This window comes from Lipophrys pholis (assembly GCF_963383615.2).
Source record: "Lipophrys pholis genome assembly, chromosome: 14".
Lineage (NCBI taxonomy): Eukaryota > Metazoa > Chordata > Actinopteri > Blenniiformes > Blenniidae > Lipophrys > Lipophrys pholis.
The window spans coordinates 25,101,794-25,124,068 of NC_137633.1; the positions used below are offsets into that span (position 1 = coordinate 25,101,794).

The 22,275-nt window shown below is 47.1% G+C and overlaps 1 protein-coding gene across 1 annotated transcript in view; it reads right to left on the reverse strand.

Moving 5' to 3' along the window:
• LOC308119737 (contactin-associated protein-like 5) overlaps positions 1–22,275 on the reverse strand; it is a gene marked incomplete at its 3' end in the record, with an annotated part of 169,874 nt that overhangs the window by 11,987 nt on the left and 135,612 nt on the right. The window contains exons 17-20 of the mRNA XM_080479887.1: positions 21,664–21,882; positions 18,919–19,158; positions 3,589–3,816; positions 2,206–2,339 (exon numbers count right to left, since the gene is read on the reverse strand). Coding sequence (XP_080336013.1) covers positions 2,206–2,339; positions 3,589–3,816; positions 18,919–19,158; positions 21,664–21,882 — 821 coding nt within the window. The remainder of the gene's footprint in view (positions 1–2,205; positions 2,340–3,588; positions 3,817–18,918; positions 19,159–21,663; positions 21,883–22,275) is intronic.

The window sequence follows — 22,275 nt, forward strand, 5'->3', positions numbered from 1 at the left end:
CTGGACCCTCTGGTGGACCGGACTGGACCCTCTGGTGGTGACGGACTGGATCCTCTGGTGGACCGGACTGGATCCTCTGGTGGACCGGACTGGACCCTGTGGTGGACCGGACTGGATCCTCTGGTGGACCGGACTGGACCCTCTGGTGGTGACGGACTGGACCCTGTGGTGGACCGGACTGGACCCTCTGGTGGACCGGACTGGAAACTCTGGTGGACCGGACTGGACCGTCTGGTGGTGACGGACTGGACCCTCTAATGGACCGGACTGGACCCTCTGGTGTCCTGGTTTTGGCCCCCGGACCGTATGTTTGAACAGCTTGAGAGTCATCTTACATGAGCTGAACGAACTTTACATATAGTTCAAGCTCTTCCTGTGGTGAATATTTTCCTGCGTCTCCTTGATCATTCAAAGAGGTTTTCTGAGGTAAAGCTGTGAACAATGACGGAGAACATTCCAGACACTCTGGCTGCTCCAGAGGCGCACAGCTTCAGAGGGGCTGGAGTCAGTTTGTCCCGCTTCAACTTTGGGACGACGCGTGAAGTCACGAGTTCCTCCTTTTACACTTTCATCAGTCTTTGTCCATCACAATGTCGTGTCTGTCTACAAAGTAGAGATGTGAGTGGCTGTGAGCACAGGTAGGGGCGGGGCCACGAGAGAGGTAGAGGCTGAGGTACGAGAGCAGGTATGGGTGGGGCCACAGGAGCAGGTAGGGGTGGGGCAACAAGAGCAGGCAGGGGTGGGGCAACAAAAGCAGATAGAGGCGGAGGTACGAGAGCAGGTAGGGGTGGGGCCACGAGAACAGGTAGGGGTGGGGCCTCGAGATCATGTAGGAGCGGGGCCACAAGCGCAGGTAGGGGTGCGGCCACGAGAGCAGGTAGGAGTGGGGCAACAAGAGCAGATAGAGGCAGAGGCCACAAGCGCAGGTAGGGGCGGGGCCACGAGAGCAGGTGGGGGTGGGGCAACAAGAGCAGGTAGGGGTGGGGCAACAAGAACCAGTAGGGGCAGGGCCACGAGAGCAGGTAGGGGCGGAGGCCACAAGAGCAGGTAGGGGTGGGGCAACAAGAACCAGTAGGGGCGGGGCCACGAGAGCAGATGGAGGCGGAGGCCACAAGAGCAGGTAGGGGTGGGGCCACGAGAACAGGTAGGGGTGGGGCCTCGAGATCATGTAGGAGCGGGGCCACAAGCGCAGGTAGGGGTGCGGCTACGAGAGCAGGTAGGGGTGGGGCAACAAGAGCAGGTAGGGGCGGAGGCCACAAGAGCAGGTAGGGGTGCGGCCACGAGAGCAAGTAGGGGTGGGGCAACAAGAGCAGGTAGGGGCACGGCCACGAGAGCAGGTAGGGGTGGGGGAACAAGAGCAGATAGAGGCAGAGGCCACAAGAGCAGGTAGGGGTGGGGCAACAAGAACCAGTAGGGGCGGGGCCACGAGAGCAGGTAGGGGCGGAGGCCACAAGAGCAGGTAGGGGTGGGGCAACAAGAACCAGTAGGGGCGGGGCCACGAGAGCAGATAGAGGCGGAGGCCACAAGAGCAGGTAGGGGTGGGGCCACGAGATCATGTAGGAGCGGGGCCACTAGAGCAGGTAGGGGTGGGGCCACTAGAGCAGGTAGGGGTGGGGCCACGAGAGCAGGTAGGGGTGGGGCAACAAGAGCAGGTAGGGGTGGGGCCACTAGAGCAGGTAGGGGTGGGGCCACTAGAGCAGGTAGGGGCGGGGCCACGAGAGCAGGTAGGGGTGGGGCAACAAGAGCACATTGAACTGTCATCGTTCAGGCCTACAACCTTGTGGCAGACTGAAAGTTAATTCTTGTTTGGAACATTTCCCCGTGTATCGTTGAAGACTGATGTTTCTGTACATTTAGTCCAGCTGCTTGTCTCTCTGTGTGAGTGCGACTGTTCAGGGTCCGTTTCAATCATTCCTGAAACAAAAGCTTGGTTTTCATTCTGTTTCCTTCTGTTCTGGTGGATCGTTCACAGAGTCATGCTGCTATCTTTACAATTATTGGTTCATCGTCTTGTTATTTTTGCCTTTTAACAGTCAGAATGATCACCTGAAGACATTATCACTGAATAACACCCATTCTGTGATGATGATGATGATGATGATGATGATGATGATGATGATGATAGTGATGATGACGATGATTCATTTACTCTAAAAATCTCTGTATAAAGAACCACAGTGACTGATCGTCTGCAGCTCAGCTCACCTGGACATACAGGTCTTTGCCCTCTCGATGGATTCGGACCCGGTGGAGGTGTCCGTCCGCCAGGTTCCCGAGGAGGGGGCTGAACACGTCTGGTTTCTTGTGCGTCTGCAGGTGATACCAGATCTGCAGCGTCCCTGAACCAAAGACAGCGAGAGAGAGCACTGAGTGTTTCTTTAAGGTCCAGGTCCGCGTCCCAACCACAGTATCGCGGAACAACGTGGAGAAATGTCAAACATCAAAGAAAGTTAAAGGTCAAAATGATTGAAAATGTTCCAAGATGAACCTTTGGTGAACGGTTTGTTTAGAAGTTATTTCTATTCAAATGGTCTCTGTGGACTTCACATGGAATTATCATTTGTTTTTTATAAATCTGAGCAACCAACCTATTTAACATTTATATTTACCCGTTAATAGAAAAATACATAAATAGGACCTATATGTATTTATACCAATCAGTTGTACCAGTATAGTCACGGACAAGAAACATAAATAGCAGATCTCCTGTCATGGTACCTGTTGGTGGGATACATCGTGTTAAAGCTGGCTGAAGGTTTAAAACTGCAGTTTTTGTGGTCAGTGTCCATCAGAAGTGGTCCAAGGATGGGAAATTTTATGAGTGGATGACACTGTCATGGACTATTTTGTTGTCATGGAGACAAAGGGTCTGTTGCTGACATGGTGGTACCAGGTAATACCGCACTCGTCCAGAGGGGAGAACACAGCTCTACATACAGTACTCTGACTTTACACGCAAAACTGCGATCTTCGATTGGATCCATGACACTATACACTATGTCAGTGTATATGTTGAAATTTGATGTGTTTTAGCGTTTATCACCATTTTTAGGCAATTTAGCAATCCTGCTCTTTTTTTAAATGGTTTTAACAGTTTTAATCATTTGAGTTACTTTATCTGCTCTGAAGAAACGTTGACAGACATTGCGCTCTTTTAGCACTTTTAGAAGTTTGAACCGTTTTGACCCTTTTCGATATTTTGGTAGTTTTTCCTTTTTAGCTGTTCTCGGCAATTTTGTCTGATTGCGTTCTCTATCTAATCCGTCACCTTTGTTAACTAGTATGCAAAGTTAAAATGGATAAAGAATCACACTTTAGAAAATAAAGCTGTGGCTGAAACTGATAAATGTGAGATCTATTTTAGCCATTTTCAGAAAAACACAAACGCTTTTTAAAAGGAGTCTGGTTCACCAATACATCAAAAAAAACGAAATAAATTTTCATATGATTTATAAAAAGGTTGATTTGCCGTGACAGAGGGTCACTGCATGGCCCGCAGGCTGCTCTGCTGTGGAGGTGAAGTGGGGCTGATACAGATCTTTGATGTGCCGAGTGCCAGCGTGGAGAGGAATTTCAGACGCTGTGTACCATTTCGAGCCAGGATGACGGCGATGTACTGCTGGCTGAAGGTGGTGATGCTCAGCAGCATAGCAGGGCTCTGTGAGGTGATGAAGCTGAAGGCCACGTCCTCTCTGGCTCGGCTGCTGCTCTCCCTGGAAACACTGGAGGCCTGAGAGCTTCGGTTCTGCATCACCGAGAACGGCTCCTGGAACGTGAAGGTGACCGAGGACTCTCTGTCAAAGGACACCGACACCTCTGCACACGCACACGCACACGCACACGCACACGCACACACACACACACACACACACACACACACACACACACACACACACACACACACACACACACACACACACACACACACACACACACACACACACACACACACACACACACACACACACAGATGAGCTCACCATCAGAGTAACTCCTGATCTCACACAGAGCGCTTTGTGTTCATTGTCGGTACAATAACTGCAAAGTGGCTTTCTCCCTCCAATAACCTCTAGGTTATAGAGCATCTCCCTCCAATAACATCCAGGTTATAGAGCATCTCCCTCCAATAACCTCTAGATTATAGAGCATCTCCCTCCAATAACATCCAGGTTATAGAGCATCTCCCTCCAATAACACCCAGGTTATAGAGCATCTCCTTCCAACAACACCCAGGTTATAGAGCATCTTCATCCAATAACATCTAGGTTATAGAGCATCTTCCTCCAATAACATCCAGTTTATAGAGCATCTCCTCCAATAACATCTAGGTTATAGAGCATCTTCCTCCAGGTTATAGAGCATCTCCCTTCCAATAACATCGAGGTTATAGAGCATCTCCCTCCAATAACATCCAGGTTATAGAGCATCTCCCTCCAATAACATCTAGGTTATAGAGCATCTTCATCCAATAACACACAGGTTATAGAGCACCTTCCTCCAATAACATCCAGGTTATAGAGCATCTCCCTACAATAACATCTAGGTTATAGAGCATCTCCTTCCAATAGCATCCAGCTTATAGAGCATCTTCCTCCAATAACATCTAGGCTATAGAGCATCTCCCTCCAATAACATCCAGGTTATAGAGGATCTTCCTCCCATTAGCTGATGAAACTACTGCTGAACTTAATGAGTGACTCATTTAACTGACCGACACAGTCCTGACAGCTAATGTGAGTTCTAATGTTATGATAATAGACACGTGAACTTTATTCTGTAAAGGAAAATTTAATATTCAATTGAATAATTCATAATAATCCCTAATCATAATGATTCTGTAATTGTGACCTTTTATATTTTCTTAAAGGTTTTACTTTTTTTTTTTCAAAATTCTGACTTGTACTCAAAATTCTAGTGTTTTATTTCTAAACTCTGACTATTTTCCTCACAATATTTTTTACTTGTTATTTTATTCTCCTTTCTTCTTTTCCAGATCACCTGACTTTCCTGACTTTTCAGCATCCCGACTTTAATCTCAGATCCCTGTCTGTGGTGGTGCTGGCCTTCTTCTGTCATATTAAGACAGACACACAGGGAGAATGCCGAAGTTCACTTTTCCTTTACATTTATTTTGTATTATTTGACTTTGTGAGACAGAGGAGCACAGACAGTGTGAGCGAGGACCGAGGGTGTGAGACACACTGCAGATGGTCAGACGGTGCAGGGAAACGAAAATAGTGCTCCCATGTTATCACCCTCGTCATAACCAGATACTTCCAAGCTTTTTTTTTAGGAATAAGAAAAATCCCTGATGGTCTAGAGCTGCATGACTTGATGAATCCTCCACAGACGCTCTGCCTCTGGCCACAGGAGGAAAATTGTTATTTTTAAAAAAGGGCCTTTTTCTAAAGGCACATGAACATTTCCCAAACAACGTGTCCATGTTTTGAGGAGCAAAGATGGATGAAAACAGGGAGAAGGTTCTTTTGTGAAAGACAAAACACTGCTTGTGGTGTTGGGGGCCAACCCACGCTCACAAATACAGTTCCTCTCCCCCAGAGGGAGAGACATAAAGTTGTGGATCCACCACACTTTTCGTGCCAGGGCAAGACGGGGCAAGACGGGGCAAGACGGGGCAAGACGGGGCAGGACGTGTTTTCTCGTGGTCCAAACAAAAAAGTTGTGGATGGTACGGAAAAAACCACGACCACCGGCTATGATTTTCCGCTACCCCTCCGTTGAGCTACCTAGCACTGAGGAAGGCTCTGTGAGGAGGAGCTACAACACAGCCGTCTGCTGATTGGTCAGTGACCATCGTCACTCTGGACCCTCAATACTGAAATATTTCATCAACTATAAACCCTCCATTGTTGTTTACAGCCGCCGCGTTGCTCACTGGTTGTTTTGTGAACTGGTTTGTTGAAACATGGCGTCTTTCAACGGGGTGCAGACACTCCTTTCAGTAACAGGCGGGGCGGAGCTTCAGCAGGAGCTCCTCCTCTCAGTAACAGGAGGGGCGGAGCTTCAGCAGGAGCTCCTCCTCTCAGTAACAGGAGGCGGAGCTTCAGCAGGAGCTCCTCCTCTCAGTAACAGGAGGGGCGGAGCTTCAGCAGGAGCGCCTCCTCTCAGTAACAGGAGGGGCGGAGCTTCAGCAGGAGCTCCTCCCCTCAGTAACAGGAGGCGGAGCTTCAGCAGGAGCTCCTCCTCTCAGTAGCAGGAGGGGCGGAGCTTCAGCAGGAGCTGGATGCGGCTGTTCACAAGAAGAAAGTTCTCACTGTGTCACAGAGAACGAATCGGATGATCGCAGAGTTGCGCCCAGCTTCAGTGTTCCTCACTCGACACGTCCCCGAGTCGTTCACAGCCCCACCTACATTTTAACGGTACTTTCTGTGGTGGGACCACGAGACAGAGTGGGGTCTGGGTGTGCTTTGCATTATTACTGTACCATCTCGCTCCGCCATGGACTGCGCGTTAGAACCAAGAGACAACAGGCCATAAAACAGCAGGGGGGGGACGGCGACCCTAAGGAGGACCGCCACCCCCAGGTACTCTCCTCTGACCCCCATGATGTCACTCTCCTCTGACCCCATGGCGTCACTCTCCTCTGACCCCATGACGTCACTCTCCTCTGACCCCATGATGTCACTCTCCTCTGACCCCATGACGTCACTCTCCTCTGATCCCATGGCGTCACTCTCCTCTGACCCCATGATGTCACTCTCCTCTGACCCCCATGATGTCACTCTCCTCTGACCCCCATGGCGTCACTCTCCTCTGGCCTCCACCTTCAGATAAGATCATTTCCTGAACTCCACCTCCTCCATGATTATTTCTTTCTCCATAAAATTGATCATTTTAATTCATTTCATTAATTTTCTTCATCTTTTCTTCCAGGATTTTGTGTCCTATGCCGGCGGTCAACAGGCTGAATGAGATGCAAAACTATTGACGAGGCCCTTTGCATTGAACATTTATGGTACAAAGTGGGCGTCTTTTCGTCGGCACAGCATCTCAGCTCTGCATCGGTGAGCACGTCCACCACCTTTGGTGAGACACCCACTGTGCATGAGTGTCCTGTGTATCTGGTTGCTAAGCAACCAGATACCACCCCCCCCCACCCCTTGGATGGGTTCAACCGACTCATCCATCACCCGGTGGACACATTTACAGCATTGCCACACACACACACACACACACACACACACACACACACACACACACACACACACACACACACACACACACACACACACACACACACACACACACACACACACACACACACACACACACACACTGTACATAGCGTTTGCTGTTTAGTAGATTGCTATATTCTTACACAGAAATGTTAACTAACATAAATAAACCTTTTTCCAAATGACATAGTTCGGCAATTAGCTATTTCCAGATTCCCAGAGGTGCCGTTTGTATTACTCATGAATAAATAACGAATTTATTCATCCATCAATCGATTGTCTTCCGTTTATCTGGGGCCGGGCCACGGAGGCAGCAGTCTACACAGGGATGCCCAGGCTTGTGACAGAGACTGCCACCCAATCCACACTGCACTGACCCCTACGGTGGCCTCTGTGGGTGGTGGGCTCACAGGAGGAAGAGAAAGAGGGACCCGCGTCTTCCCTTCGAGCTGGGCCCGGCCACCAGGTGCTGGCGTACGAGCCCCAACCCCAGGGGGAGGCCCCGGCTGCACCTTACCAGGCAACGTCACTTTTCTCTTTGGTTGTTTAACCATAGGGGCTTTTTGAACCGCTTTTAGTCTGACTCGTCACCTAGGACCAGTTTGCCTTTGGACACCCTACTGGGGTTAGGGTCAGGGTTAGGGTGACAACGTGGCTCCGAGGACAGTTTCAAATCAGACAACTGAAAGTTTTCTATTAGCCTTAGAGAGATTCATTGCAAGGCGAGGGCTATGTAAGATCATTTTTTTCAGACAAGATTTAACAGAACTTTGGCAGTCAGGGGGTCAGAGTTAACAGAGTTTTTCACAGACAAGGGAATCCATTGCAAATGGAGAGAACTGCATGGTGGGGTGGCATCTGGGAAAGACTTGTCAGGTCAGTGAAAACACCTTTGAAGATCTTAGGAAAGGCCTTGTCTTAGTTTTGAGGAATTAGTTCCAGTGCTCTCGGAGGTAGAAGCTGTGTTAATTCCAGGCCCCTCTCTTATGTAAATGATCCCCAGCCACATACACAGTTAGGGTTACATATACAGTTCCTGGTGGGGAGAAGACTCACCTCTTTGCCACCAAAGACTTCATCTCAGGCAGCCAATACGAGCAGAGAGGACAGAACCAGGAGACGGAAGTACCGGCAGAAACTTTGAACCCATTTCTGGAGCAGCTGGCGAAAGGACTACTTGATGGACTTAAGATCTGCTCACAGACGTGAGCTTCCTATGCCCACCATGCTGAAGGTGGGAGACGTCGTCCAGATGGGAGAAGACAACTCACCCAGACAGATGTACAAGCTGGGTCGGATAAATGATCTGCTTCCAAGAAGAGATGGACTGATTTGTTCCTGTACTGTTCGTACTGCCTCGGGCAGTGTGTTGAGGAGACCTGTTCTGCTGATATATCCTTTAGAAATTGCTTAAATGTGTTCAAATATGATGAACAGCGGTTCATCAGGCGGGAGGCTGTAGTGAATTGATTTGGTTTAGGTGTTGAAATTCATTAATTCATCTTACAGTTTAAAGCAATGGTTAATGTGTGTGTGAAGTACAGGGAAATGAGACGTTATTTATTTTGGTGATGTTCGTGTAAAATGTGACAACCAGAAGAAGATACTTCACATGTGCATTTTGTTTTGTTGAGACAGAGTTAGTAAAGTTCTGCTTAGATGCTTTTACGGGCAATGAACCTTTATTGAACGCTCGTCTGGAACTGAATCTTTAACTTTCAGAACAGTAAGCCCAGTTCAAAATGAAGCCAGGATGATTTGAAGAAGCTTCCAATTCACAACGATGTGTCCTCTGCACCTTTGTTTAAGGATAAAGGAGCAGTATGCGAGCACTGGTGCTGTGATAGGGAAAGACATTCAGTGACTCCCTAATCAGGCTGAAGATGTGCAGTAATCAATGAGGACGTCTGTGGTCCTTGCTACCAATCAATTGGACAGATGCTTCAGGGTTGTGTTGCTTCTCATAAAGAAAAGGCTGCGGTCCATTCCATGCACTTCCCCTCCAATAGCAAACACTCAACTCAAGCCTGAGGAGGCCTCACAGTGTCAAAGTCCCAGCACGCACAACGGATCGTCATTTCTATAAAGACCACAAGGCTGTGAGTGTCAGAGGGTCGTTTTGCCAATCAATCGCCTCTAAATGAAGAACCAAGTGACATTTAAAAAAGATTCAAACACGTTGAATCATCATACTAGAGAGTAACGGGGGAGTAACAGATTATATGTACGTCAATGGGATACAACAAAAGTAAATGTAATTCATTACAGTGCAGGTGAACAATGTAGAATCCGATTAACAGTATTTTCTTTTTACAAAAATGAGCATTATTTAGCAGTCACACTCCTCCATGATGTCCCTCTCCTCTATGATGTCACTCTCCTCTATGATGTCACACTCCACCATGATGTCACTCTCCTCTATGATGTCACACTCCACCATGATGTCACTCTCCACCATGATGTCACTCTCCACCATGATGTCCTTCTCCTCTATGATGTCACTCTCCTCTATGATGTCACTCTCCTCTATGATGTCACACTCCACCATGATGTCCCTCTCCTCCATGATGTCACTCTCCGCTGGCCTCCATGATGTCCCTCTCCTCTGACCCCATGATGTCACTCTCTACCATAATGTCCCTCTCCTTCATGATGTCCCTCTCCTCTGACCCCATGATGTCACTCTCTACCATTATGTCCCTCTCCACCATGAGGTCCCTCTCCTCTATGATGTCAATCTCCTCCATGATGTCACTCTCCTCCATGATGTCACTCTCCGCTGGCCTCCATGATGTCCCTCTCCTCTGACCCCATAATGTTCCTCTACTTCATGATGTCCCTCTCCTCGGACCCCATGATGTCCTTCTGCTTCATGATGTCCCTCTCCTCTGACCACATGATGTCACTCTCTACCATGATGTCCCTCTCCTCTGACCCCATGATGTCCTTCTCCTTCATGATGTCCCTCTCCTCTGACCACATGATGTCACTCTCTACCATGATGTCCCTCTCCTCTATGATGTCACTCTTTACCATTATGTCCCTCTCCTCTATGATGTCACTCTCCTCTATGATGTCACACTCCACCATGATGTCACTCTCCTCTATGATGTCACACTCCACCATGATGTCACTCTCCACCATGATGTCACTCTCCACCATGATGTCCTTCTCCTCTATGATGTCACTCTCCTCTATGATGTCACTCTCCTCTATGATGTCACACTCCACCATGATGTCCCTCTCCTCCATGATGTCACTCTCCGCTGGCCTCCATGATGTCCCTCTCCTCTGACCCCATGATGTCACTCTCTACCATAATGTCCCTCTCCTTCATGATGTCCCTCTCCTCTGACCCCATGATGTCACTCTCTACCATTATGTCCCTCTCCACCATGAGGTCCCTCTCCTCTATGATGTCAATCTCCTCCATGATGTCACTCTCCTCCATGATGTCACTCTCCGCTGGCCTCCATGATGTCCCTCTCCTCTGACCCCATAATGTTCCTCTACTTCATGATGTCCCTCTCCTCGGACCCCATGATGTCCTTCTGCTTCATGATGTCCCTCTCCTCTGACCACATGATGTCACTCTCTACCATGATGTCCCTCTCCTCTGACCCCATGATGTCCTTCTCCTTCATGATGTCCCTCTCCTCTGACCACATGATGTCACTCTCTACCATGATGTCCCTCTCCTCTATGATGTCACTCTTTACCATTATGTCCCTCTCCTCTGACCCCAGTTTTGCTTCTGCTCTTGGAGCTACGGTCAGTCTGTCTTCAGGATTCCACCCACAGAGCAACGGACAGGCAGAACGGACCAATCAGGACCTCAAAGCCACCTTAGGGTGTGTGTTGGAGTCACACCTTTTGTCCTGGTGTGACCAGTTGCCATGGGTGGAGTACGCCCATAATTCCCACACCTCCTCGGCGACAGGCATGTCCCCGTTTGCGGCGTCCCTGGGGTACCAGCCGCCGCTTTTCCCGGCTCAGGAGACCGAGTACGTTCTGTACGTTCTCCACCACCTGCGTCGCTGCCGCCGGTTGTGGCGGAATGCTCGTTCGGCTCTGGTGAGGACAGGGTCCAAGAACAAGAGGATTGTCAACCGACGCCGCTCTGCCGCCTCTACCTACACTCCAGGTCAATCTGTCTGGTTGTCAACCAAGAACATTCCACTACGCTCTGAATGCAAGAAACTGTCACCGAGGTTCATCGGACCCTTTGTTATTGAAAAGATCATTAACCCCTCTGCTGTCTGTTTAAGGTTACCACGCTCCATGCGCGTTCACTCCACATTCCATGTGTCTCAAGTTAAGCCTGTGGAGATGTCAGAGCTATGGACTCGCCCCTTGTTCACGAAGTTGGCGACTCTCTGCCAGCAGCGTGTTGAGGGCCTGGCTGTGCTGATCCAGGAGGGCGCCCAGGGCTGCCATCGCCTCTCCACCCCCCAGGCTCTTGGATGGCGGTCCGGTGTACACGGTTCGCCGCCTCTTGGAGTCTCGTTGCTGGGACATGGGGCATCTGACGACTAGTCAGACGACAGTCCACCAATTTTTGGTGGACTGGGAGGGGTACGGTCCAGAGGAGCGCACCTGGGTTCCGCAATCTTTTATTATGGACAACACCCTTGTTACAGACTTTTACCGACACCACCCAAACAAGCCTGGGGTGCCAGGAGGCGCCCGTTAAGGAGGGGGGGTACTATCATGATCCTTGCATGTGCCTGTGTGTTGGTCTGCCTGCTGTGTTGTTCCTCCTTCCTGCTCTTCCCAGGAGGCGTAGCAGCTCCAGCTCATCAGTACTCTCACCTGTTACCAATAACCCACTCACAGCTGAAGCTGCAGGCAGCCTTCCACTAGTCGTCAGATCGTCACTTTACCTGCCTAGGTAGGGACCTCTCGTCAAGCCCAGTTTATCATAGTCTTCGTATTAAGTGTGAACTATTGAGAATTACGTTTTGTGTGAAGCCGTTTGTTACCTTCACTTAACCAGACAGTCCTTTTGAGGCTGCTCCTTATTTTTGTCATGTTTTTCAGCCTGGTTGCTGTGCTTTTTGTTTCACCCCCGCCTTGTCCTTTGTTGTAGTTTTTTGAGTCCAGCAGCTGCTGAAGAATTTGAGTTTGATACTTTGGGTGAGTTTTTGATCCTGTCATTTTTTACCTGTGGCCAGGACCAGCTACCTTCCACCTGTCCAGTCTTCCCAGTGGTGTTATCCCCGCCGGGATCCACCGAGCCTGCCACAGTGGTTTTGTGTGTTTCGCTTTTTGAAATAAAACGAGGTTCTGGAGTTTCCCAGCCTCAGACCCAGAGACAGTTTCCGCCTGTTCATTTCTGCATTGTGGGTTCACTCAGCCTCGCAACATGACAGAAAGATCTGACCAAAACCTGAGCCCCGCGGGAGCGGCAGATGGAGACCCCCCTCGACGTCGGATCCTGGCAGCCCAGGGCGCCCTCCTGGATCAGCACAGCCAGGCTCTCAACACGCTGCTGGCAGAGAGTCGCCAACTTCGTGAACAAATCACCTTATTGACCAAGCGGTCCGAAGGTTCCTCGGCTGTCCCAGTGTCAGCGGCTTCTTCACCTCCCCAGCCTGCCATCGCCATGCCCGTCACGCTTGGTGCTTCCTGCGCTCCTGTCTCCACGCCGACGCCTGAGCACTTCTCCGGGGAGACGGAGAAGTGTCGAGGATTCCTACTGCAGTGTAGCATGGTCTTCGCTCTGCAGCCACTAGCCGACCCCATAGACTGCCATAAGATTACCGAATCTTATTATACATACAGAGACAATATAAGCCTACTTCGAGGACGAGCTCTGCAGTGGACTCCGGCATGCTACTCTCACACGCCACTTGACTCTTTGTCCCATGCTCAGTTTCTCGCCAAGTTTAAAGCAGTTTTTGACCATCCATCTCACTCCACTAACGCAACCCAAGGACTGCTCTATATCCGCCAGGGTCCCCGTTCCGTAGCCGACTACTCCATTGAGTTCTGGACATTGGCCGCCGATGCCGAATGGGGGGAGGATCATGACAATTAAGGCTATTAGTGCTATTGTGATTAGCTATTGGTGCAATGGTTAGTGGGTTCGTTGTGTAATTGGGTAGTGGAGAGTTGGCACAATCCAGACAAGGAATCAGAAGAATCTAAATCACAAGCACGTTTTTTTTAAAAGTAATTAAAACTGGGCTATTATTCAAATACAAAGCAATCTAGAGTAGTATTATACTGTTGTCACAATGGACAAACTGTTACAAGAGTGAAAATGGCTGCGCTCTCACACTCAGGAGTAATTTTGTTTGTTTTCAATGTTAATGTAAATTCCTTCTTTGTTTTGATTGTATCTGCCTGTGGTTTGTCATGAAAACAAGTGAAACTGTGTTCAGTGAGTTCCGACTATTGGAATTGTCTGCCTTTATCAACAAAAGTGAATGTCCTCATCCCAGATGGCTGCCAGCACTCGAGCACTAAATGACACATATTTAAACTACATCAGTGTCCTTTTCCTTCGTCTTTATGAGTGTGTGATCGGATGTAATATGTATCTTAATGTAAATCCTGTTTAATTATGAATTTATGTGGTAGAGTTGCTGTAGCAGTGTTCATGGGAGTATAACAGGGTAATGGACGATGAAGAGAAATACTTAAATGGTTTTACAAGTTTCAAATTGGTTGATTAAAGAAAAGTCATTTCACAATTTTTTTACAAAACATTTCATACAATTCAAGCAAAGTGTTCAACTTCAATAACGTCACATTATTTTAGTAGTTCAGTCTAAGACAAACTCAGACTGACTAACAGCAGGAAGTGAGTGAAACAACCCACACATCCTGCACAGTACAGTTCAACACATGAGTAGAAAATGTACAAACACTGCTGCTGTTCTGAACAGTAACTCACGGAAACACTGAGTCGAACTGACAAACTATGCAGTTACCATGAAAAAGGTCCACATACAGTATCTCTGATGAACAATCAGAAACAAACTCGTACAAAGGATCAGAATCTCTATTCAAGCATCAGTTCTGTTCATCACTGCCACATACTACTATTGTGTATTGGATTATAGTTACTTCTTCAAAACTGAAGTGGAGATACTTTACTCTTAACTCTCCCTGTAATGAAAACATTTGAACAACGTGCATGTTTGTATGTGGTGGAGCTGTGTGAGTCATGCAGTCTGCGGCTGATTCACACATTCATCTGAAGTGACTTCACTTAGTGGGAAATCAAACGTGGCAGCCCACTGATTATTATGGTCTGTGTGAGTTCGTCAGTCGTGTTTTTTCATCGACTGCATGTACAGCAGACAGCTCTGGGTAGAGGAAGGCCTTGAGACCATCACAACCATTGAGTATACACAGGATATGAGTCTGGAACATGTTTGAGACTGGATTGGTCTGCTCAAGTTCATTGTTATATCATCAGTATATGAAACACCTATGTGATGTGTACAGTAATGTTTCTGACAGTTAGTCCAGTCTTTTGGTTTATTCCTGCAGAATATCAAGATGTGATAAGCCTCACCTGGAAAACCGAATGCACATGTTGCCTGCTAAAAATGTAAAAAACTGGAGGATTCCATTCCTCACGGAGGATTAGCTGGCAAATTGGGATGGTTGCTGCTGACAGCTGACATTATCTGCTGTTTACTGCTGCTGTATGGGATATTACCAGTTGCTTCTTCTTTCTTGAATCGATGCAGCCATCAAAAGACGGCAGTCTCAACTCTGAGAAGTGCCTTGGCAGAACTCTCTGGCATTACAAACGACAGCTCACAGTGTTTATCTTCATTAAATCACCAGCAAATAACAGCCGAACCCCAGAATAACCACACACACCTCGCAGTTATCTCCCTGTGTTTGACACACACATCAGATTATTCTGTTATTGCTTCTTTTTCAGCCTCTCATGATTTTGTGCTCATCACAGAGACAAACTCACACGAAACTGCATTCACAGTATTTGAATGTAACAGTATGATTGTCCCAATCGAACATTATCATAGTATCTGCTGTTGAAACAGACATTTGAAGACTTCATGGAAATATGAGCTTATTCTGCATTTGATGGCAGCAATAGATTAACAAGTTGAAACAGGGCTGGATAGAAAAAGAGACAAACATCTTGTCTTTGTGACAAATTACATCTTCAAACTAGGGACCAAGTCCAGAAGAAAACTACCACAATGTAGAATCATGAAGAGTTTGAAGATGTCTTCATCTGCAGTGATAATCTCGACAGAAGCAAGAGAAACTTCAGTGGCTGACGGTTTCAGTGGTTTAAATCACTGCATGGGCTGAAGAACACTTCCAGAAAGCAGTGCGTGTGTACAGTGAGCACTCCACAAATGCAAGTTTTAAAGCAATACTTCGAAAAACTATCCAGGATTATTGCCATCTTCTGTGTCAAAACTCCTTTGAAATCTCAAAGTCAAACCGTTAAACTTTCTTGTGGTTGAATGACTTGATACTTGAACTGTTTTTAGGAAACAGGAACCTGATTCCTGCATCATCAATACCAACACTGCAATGCTGCATCATCAGTCATCAACGCTGCATCATCAGTCATCAACGCTGCATCATCAGTCATCAACGCTGCTTCAACAGCAACGATGCATCATGAACAGCAACGATGCATCATGAACAGCAACGCAACATCAGCAACAGCAACGCTGCATTATCAACAGCAATGCCAAATCATCAACAGCAACTATGCATCATCAACACCAACAATGAATCATCAACAGCAATGCAGCATCATCAACAGCAACACCACATCATCACCAGAAACGCTACATCATCAACAGCAACGCTACATCATCAACAGCAATGCTGCATCATCAACAGAAATGCCGCATCATCAACGGCAATGCCGCATCATCAACAGCAACGATGCATCATCAACAGCAATGCTACATCATCAACAGCAACGCCGCATCATCAACAGCAACGCCGCATCATCAGTCATCAATGACACATCATCAACAGAAACGATGCACCATCAACAACAACGCTGCATTATCAACAGCAACGATGCATCATCAGTCGTCAACGCCGCATCATCAACATCAACGCCGCATCAACAGCTATGTCACATCATCAACAGCAATGATGCATCATCAACAGCAACTCCGCATCATTGACAGTAACACTGCATCATAAACAGTAAGGCCGCATCATTGACAGCAACGCCGCATCATTGACAGCAACAGCGCATTATAAACAGTAACGCTGTATCATCAAGAGCAACGCTGCATCATCCACAGCAACTTTGCATCAACAGCAACGGCGCATCATCAACAGCAACGATGCATCATCAACAGCAACACTGCATCATCAACAGCAACGCTGCCTCATCAATAGCACGATGCATCATCGGTCGTCAATGCTGCATCATCGACAGCAACGCCGCATACAGCTATGTTGCATCATCAACAGCAATGATGTATCATCAACAGCAATGCCACATCATCAACAGCAACGCTGCATCATCCACAGCAATGCTGCATCATCAACAGCAACGCTGCATCATCCACATCAACGATGCATCATCAACAGAAACGCTACATCATCAACAGCAATGAGGCATCATCAACAGCAACGCTACATCATCAACAGCAACACTACATCAACAGCAACTCCACATCATTGACAGCAACGAAGCATCATAAACACTAACGCTGCATCATCCACAGAAACTTTGCATCATGAACAGCAACGATGCATAATGAACAGCAATGCAACATCAGCAACGCAACATCAGCAACAGCAATGCTGCATTATCAACAGCAATGCCGCATCATCAACAGCAATGCCGCATCATCAACAGCAACGCCGCATCATTGACAGCAACGAAGCATCATAAACACTAAAGCTGCATCATCAAGAGCAACGCTGCATCATCCACAGGAACTTTGCATCAACAGCAACGATGCATCATCAACACCAACAATGCATCATGAACAGCAATGATGCATCATCAACATCAACGCTGCATTATCAACAACAACGCTGCATCATACACAGTAATGCCGCATCATCAAGAGCAACGGCACATCATCAAGAGCAACGCCGCATCATCAACAGAAACACCGCATCATCAACAGCAACGAAGCATAATCAACAGCAACGCTGCATCATCAACAGCAACGATGCATCATCAACAGCAACGATGCATCATCAGTCATCAGCACCACATAAGCGACAGCAACGCGGCATCAACAGCTATGTCGCATCATCAACAGCAACGATGCATCATCAACAGCAACGCTACATCATCAACAGCAACGATGCATCATCAACAGCAATGCTGCATCATGCACAGCGACTTTACATCAACAGCAATGCTGCATCATTGACAGCAACTCTGCATCATTGACAGCAACGCCGCATCATCCACAGCGACACCACATAATCAACAGCAATGCTGTATCATCAACAACAATGCTGCATCAACAGAAACGCTGCATCATCAAAAGAAACGCCACATTATCAACAACAATGATGCACCATCAACAGCAATGCCGCATCATCAACAGCAACGCTGCATCATCAGTCGTCAACGCCGCATCATCAACAGCAACGCTGCATCAACAGCTATGTCGCATCATCAACAGCAACGATGCATCATCAATAGCAATGCTGCACCATCCACAGGAACTTTGCATCAACAGCAACGATGCATCATCAACACCAACAATGCATCATGAACAGCAACGATGCATCATCAACATCAACAATGCATCATGAACAGCAACGATGCATCATCAACATCAACGCTGCATTATCAACAACAACAAACACGCTGCATCATACACAGTAATGCCGCATCATCAAGAGCAACGCCGCATCATCAAGAGCAATGCCGCATCATCAACAGAAGCACCGCATCATGAACAGCAACACTGCATCATCAACAGCAATGATGCATCATCAAGAGCAACGCTGCATCATCAAAAGCAACGATGCATCATCAACAGCAATGCTGCATCATCCACACCAAGGCTGCATCATCAACAGCAATGCTGTATCATCCACACCAAGGCTGCATTATCAACAGCAACTCCGCATCATTGACAGCAACAATGCATCATCAACAGCAACAATGCATTAACAGCAACGATGCATCATATGTCATGAACGATGCATCATATACAGAAACGATGTATCTTCAATAACAATGCTGGAACATGACTAGCAACGCCGCATCATCAACAGCAACGCCGCATCAACAGCTATGTCGCATCATCAACAGCAATGATACATCATCAACAGCAACAATGCATCATCAACAGCAACGATACATCATCAACAGCAACGCCGCATCATCAACAGCAACGATACATCATCAACAGCAACGATACATCATCAACAGCAACGCCGCATCATCAACAGTAATGCTGCATCATAAACAAACAGCAATGCTGCATCATCACCAGCAACAATGTATCATCAAGAGCAACGCCGCATCATCCACAGCAACTTTACATCAACAGCAACGCTGCATCATCAACAGCAATGCTGCCACTCTGGACGCTCCACCTCTTACTTCATGATACAACCTACCTGGACTGGAGCAACCCGTCCAAAAGTTTGGATGATAGGTGAAAATAGAAGCTCCTCCAGATTTCAAGACACTGTCAGTCATGTTTATGGGAGTGGTGCAGGTTGATCCTGTTTATGATTGGCTCGGATCGACTGGTGTTGGATTTGTGCTCACCTTCCTTACAGGTGGGCCCTCCGTACGCAGACTGGGAGCAGTCGCAGGTGTAGCCGCTGCTCTTCTCGATGCACCGCCCTCTGTTGTGGCACAGGCTGCTGGAACCGCTGCAGTACCCCGGACAGCCAGAGCTCACCCCTGCTGTCAGCATGGCCTTCTCCTCCATGTCGTAGGTCACACCGTTGATGGTGAGAGTCCGGATGCAGCCCAGGAAGCCCCTCCCCTGAGAGGCTGCTCCCCCTGGAGGAGGAGCAATCATTGCATGCTGATTAAGACCAAGTCAGTTTCACTGAGCCTTCAACACTAAACTGCTGCTCCACTCTCATGACTGAGTGAGTGTATCATACGGTTCAGGTGAAGCATGGCTGCTTCTGTTTCCTGAAATGTATTCATCATTTAGCCTCAGGCATCAGTTTAATTCTCAAACCCTCCTCAGTCACTCAGGACACTTAGATCAAAAATAAAAACACTAGTGGATTTACTTATTGAGTTACATAGTTTAATAGTCTTCAGTCCAAATAAAATCTATTAAATATTGAATATTTGTCATGATGTTAAATCTTTAGATGCCAGTTTGATTAAATGATGCTTGAGGATATTTATTTTTATTTTTAAATGAGCCATGGATCTCTGAAATATGAGCTGAATACAAACTTTGGCACATTATTACTTTGTGTGGAGTTTGAGATTTAATGTTTAGGACCTTCAGAATCACTGGAGGACAAAGATATCCCTCAAATCATTTAAAAAATCTGACAGTCACCACAAAACATTGTCAGTCATTATGAATGCTTAGGGTTCCATTTTTCCAGATGAATTTGTCATCATTGCTGTTCACCAGTAACATAACATCACAGCAGGAATACTATTTACATACAACTGAAGATATTTCAACTCCAGCATCATGTTTATCAAAAACTATTCGTTTGAACATGCTTTCAAACCTCTCTGAACCACAATAAGCATACAAATTCAAATTGAACATTCAAATTCAATGTGAGTGATACGTCACACAATGTCAACACACTGCAATTAAAGCTTTAAAACTCAAATGATCAATATTTCTAGGTTTTGATGAGGACTGATTTATTCAGAAGATTTAGCTCAGACATTAATTGGTACAGTGTTGTAATGATCTATCTATCTAAAATATTTCATCTAAATTCCACAACTTATCAGGGGAGAGACGTGAAAACAAAAACAGAGCTGGGACTCAAAATGGTGATCAGATGAAGATCAGATGCCACAATGGACAGGCTCGGCCATGACAATGCATCAGCCAGATTGAAAATTTAAATGCTTAATAAATATGTAAGACCAAGATGTGCTTAAAAATCAACTTTCACTAAAAAAGTTCCATACAAAACTAAATAAAAGTGACAAATGAGAAGCTGATCATCACAGCATTTCAATTTTTCCATATTTTGTTATGTTACAGCCTTATTCAAACTTGGATTAAATTCATTGTTTTCCTCAAAATTCTACACACAACATGACATAATGAATAAATTGTTTTTGAGACTTTTGCAAATTCATTAAAAAATAAAAAACTAAGAACCTGTCATTGAGGTCCCGCAGTCGACACAATCCAAACATGGCCAGACGGAAGACACCCCCTGGGAAAAGGCGCTTTTTTTCGCGCGTCCGGAGACCGTGATTCATTCACACCAGTTCCACCAGCGATGCTAAGCTACGTTGTAGCCACAGCTGCACTGGGGCTGCTGACAGGGGCCTGGCTGCCATTACACGCCAACGGCCCCTCCGACCACCACCAGCATTCATGCCCATCCATACAAGGCAACGTGGGTAAAGGACACAAAGACAATGGCTTGGATAGAGTGGGATTTGAACCACCACCCCTCCGGTTATTGGACGACCGACTCTGCCGCTGAGTCACGATCGCCCGTCTGGTCTGATGAGACAAAGATGGAACTCTTTGGTGTGAAAGCCACCTCTCATCACCAGGCCAATCCCCTCCCCACAGTAAAGCATGGTGGTGGCAGCATCATGTTGTGGGGATGTTTTTCAGTGGCAGGAACTGGGAGACTGGTCAGACGCTTCCATCAACCTGATGGAGCTGGAGAGGTGCTGCAAAGAGGAAAGGGCCAAGCTGCCCAAAGATCGCTGAGCCAGGCCTGTGGCATCATATTCAAAAAGACAGATTTTTTTTATACATTTGCAAAAATCTCAAAGAAACGTTTTTCACGTTGTCAGTATGGATCGTTGTGTGTAGGCTTTTGAATTAAAAGAATGAATTCAACACATGTTTGAATAAGGCTGTAACATAGAGCAATGTGAAAAAGTGAAAGGCTGTGAATACTGTCCGGGGGCAGTGTATTAAATCCCTGAGAACAATAACCAGAGTCCGCGTTGACTGTTCCACACACACACACACACCCCGATTTCACTCACACACACTTTATCACATGTCCCCTCTGCCACAGCTGGACTAGTCAGGGAGCGAGCAGTTTTCTGTTTAATTTTACTTGAAGTTTAGATATGCTATTTTGCTATTTATTATTGTGTTTTTGCTGTTTGAGTGGAATTGTGGTTGCTGTTTTGATGTTTCCATGAGCTGCTGGACAGGTGATTAATGCATATCTGTCTAATCTAATCTCCAAAAAGTATCAAAAAGTGAAAATCTCCCATCATTCCTACAAGTTGCCAAGGTCGGACTGAAGTCAGGACGATGCTGCAAAGTTTCTTCGTTGAGTCATTGTGTGTGACGGGACCGGGCAGTCGTACCGACAAACAGCTGCGTGTTGAGGCGGAGGCGGCGGTGTCCGTCAGCCGGAGCCTCCAGGAAGCGCAGAGGAAGCTGGTCCACCTGCAGCGACGCCTCCTTCACGCTGCGCTCCACTCGCACAAAGTGCCACTGGCGGTCGTTCAGGGGAACGTGGGACTTGACAGACAGGAGGGACGGCCCGTTGCCCACTTCAAAGGAGAAGGTCACCTCCGAGGGGGCTGGGTGGGAGGGGCCCCACACACACACACACACACACACACACACACACACACACACACACACACACACACACACACACACACACACACACACACACACACACACACACACACACACACACACACAGAAAAACAGCGAGGTCAGATTGAATCTCATGCTTGTTTTTTATGTTCCACTTTATCATCTCGGGCTGATGCAATGTGATACAACACTGCTGGGGGAGCTTGATGACCTGAGTGGATTTATGAGGAGGCTCAGCTGACAGCTCGTCAATATTTCACCAAGCCTCTGATGCTGCAGGAACCTACAGAGAAACATTACGACTCATATTTCCTGAGAAAAAAAAAATCATCCCTCCTCCCTCAAATAAAAGCTTCTATACGATACTGGGA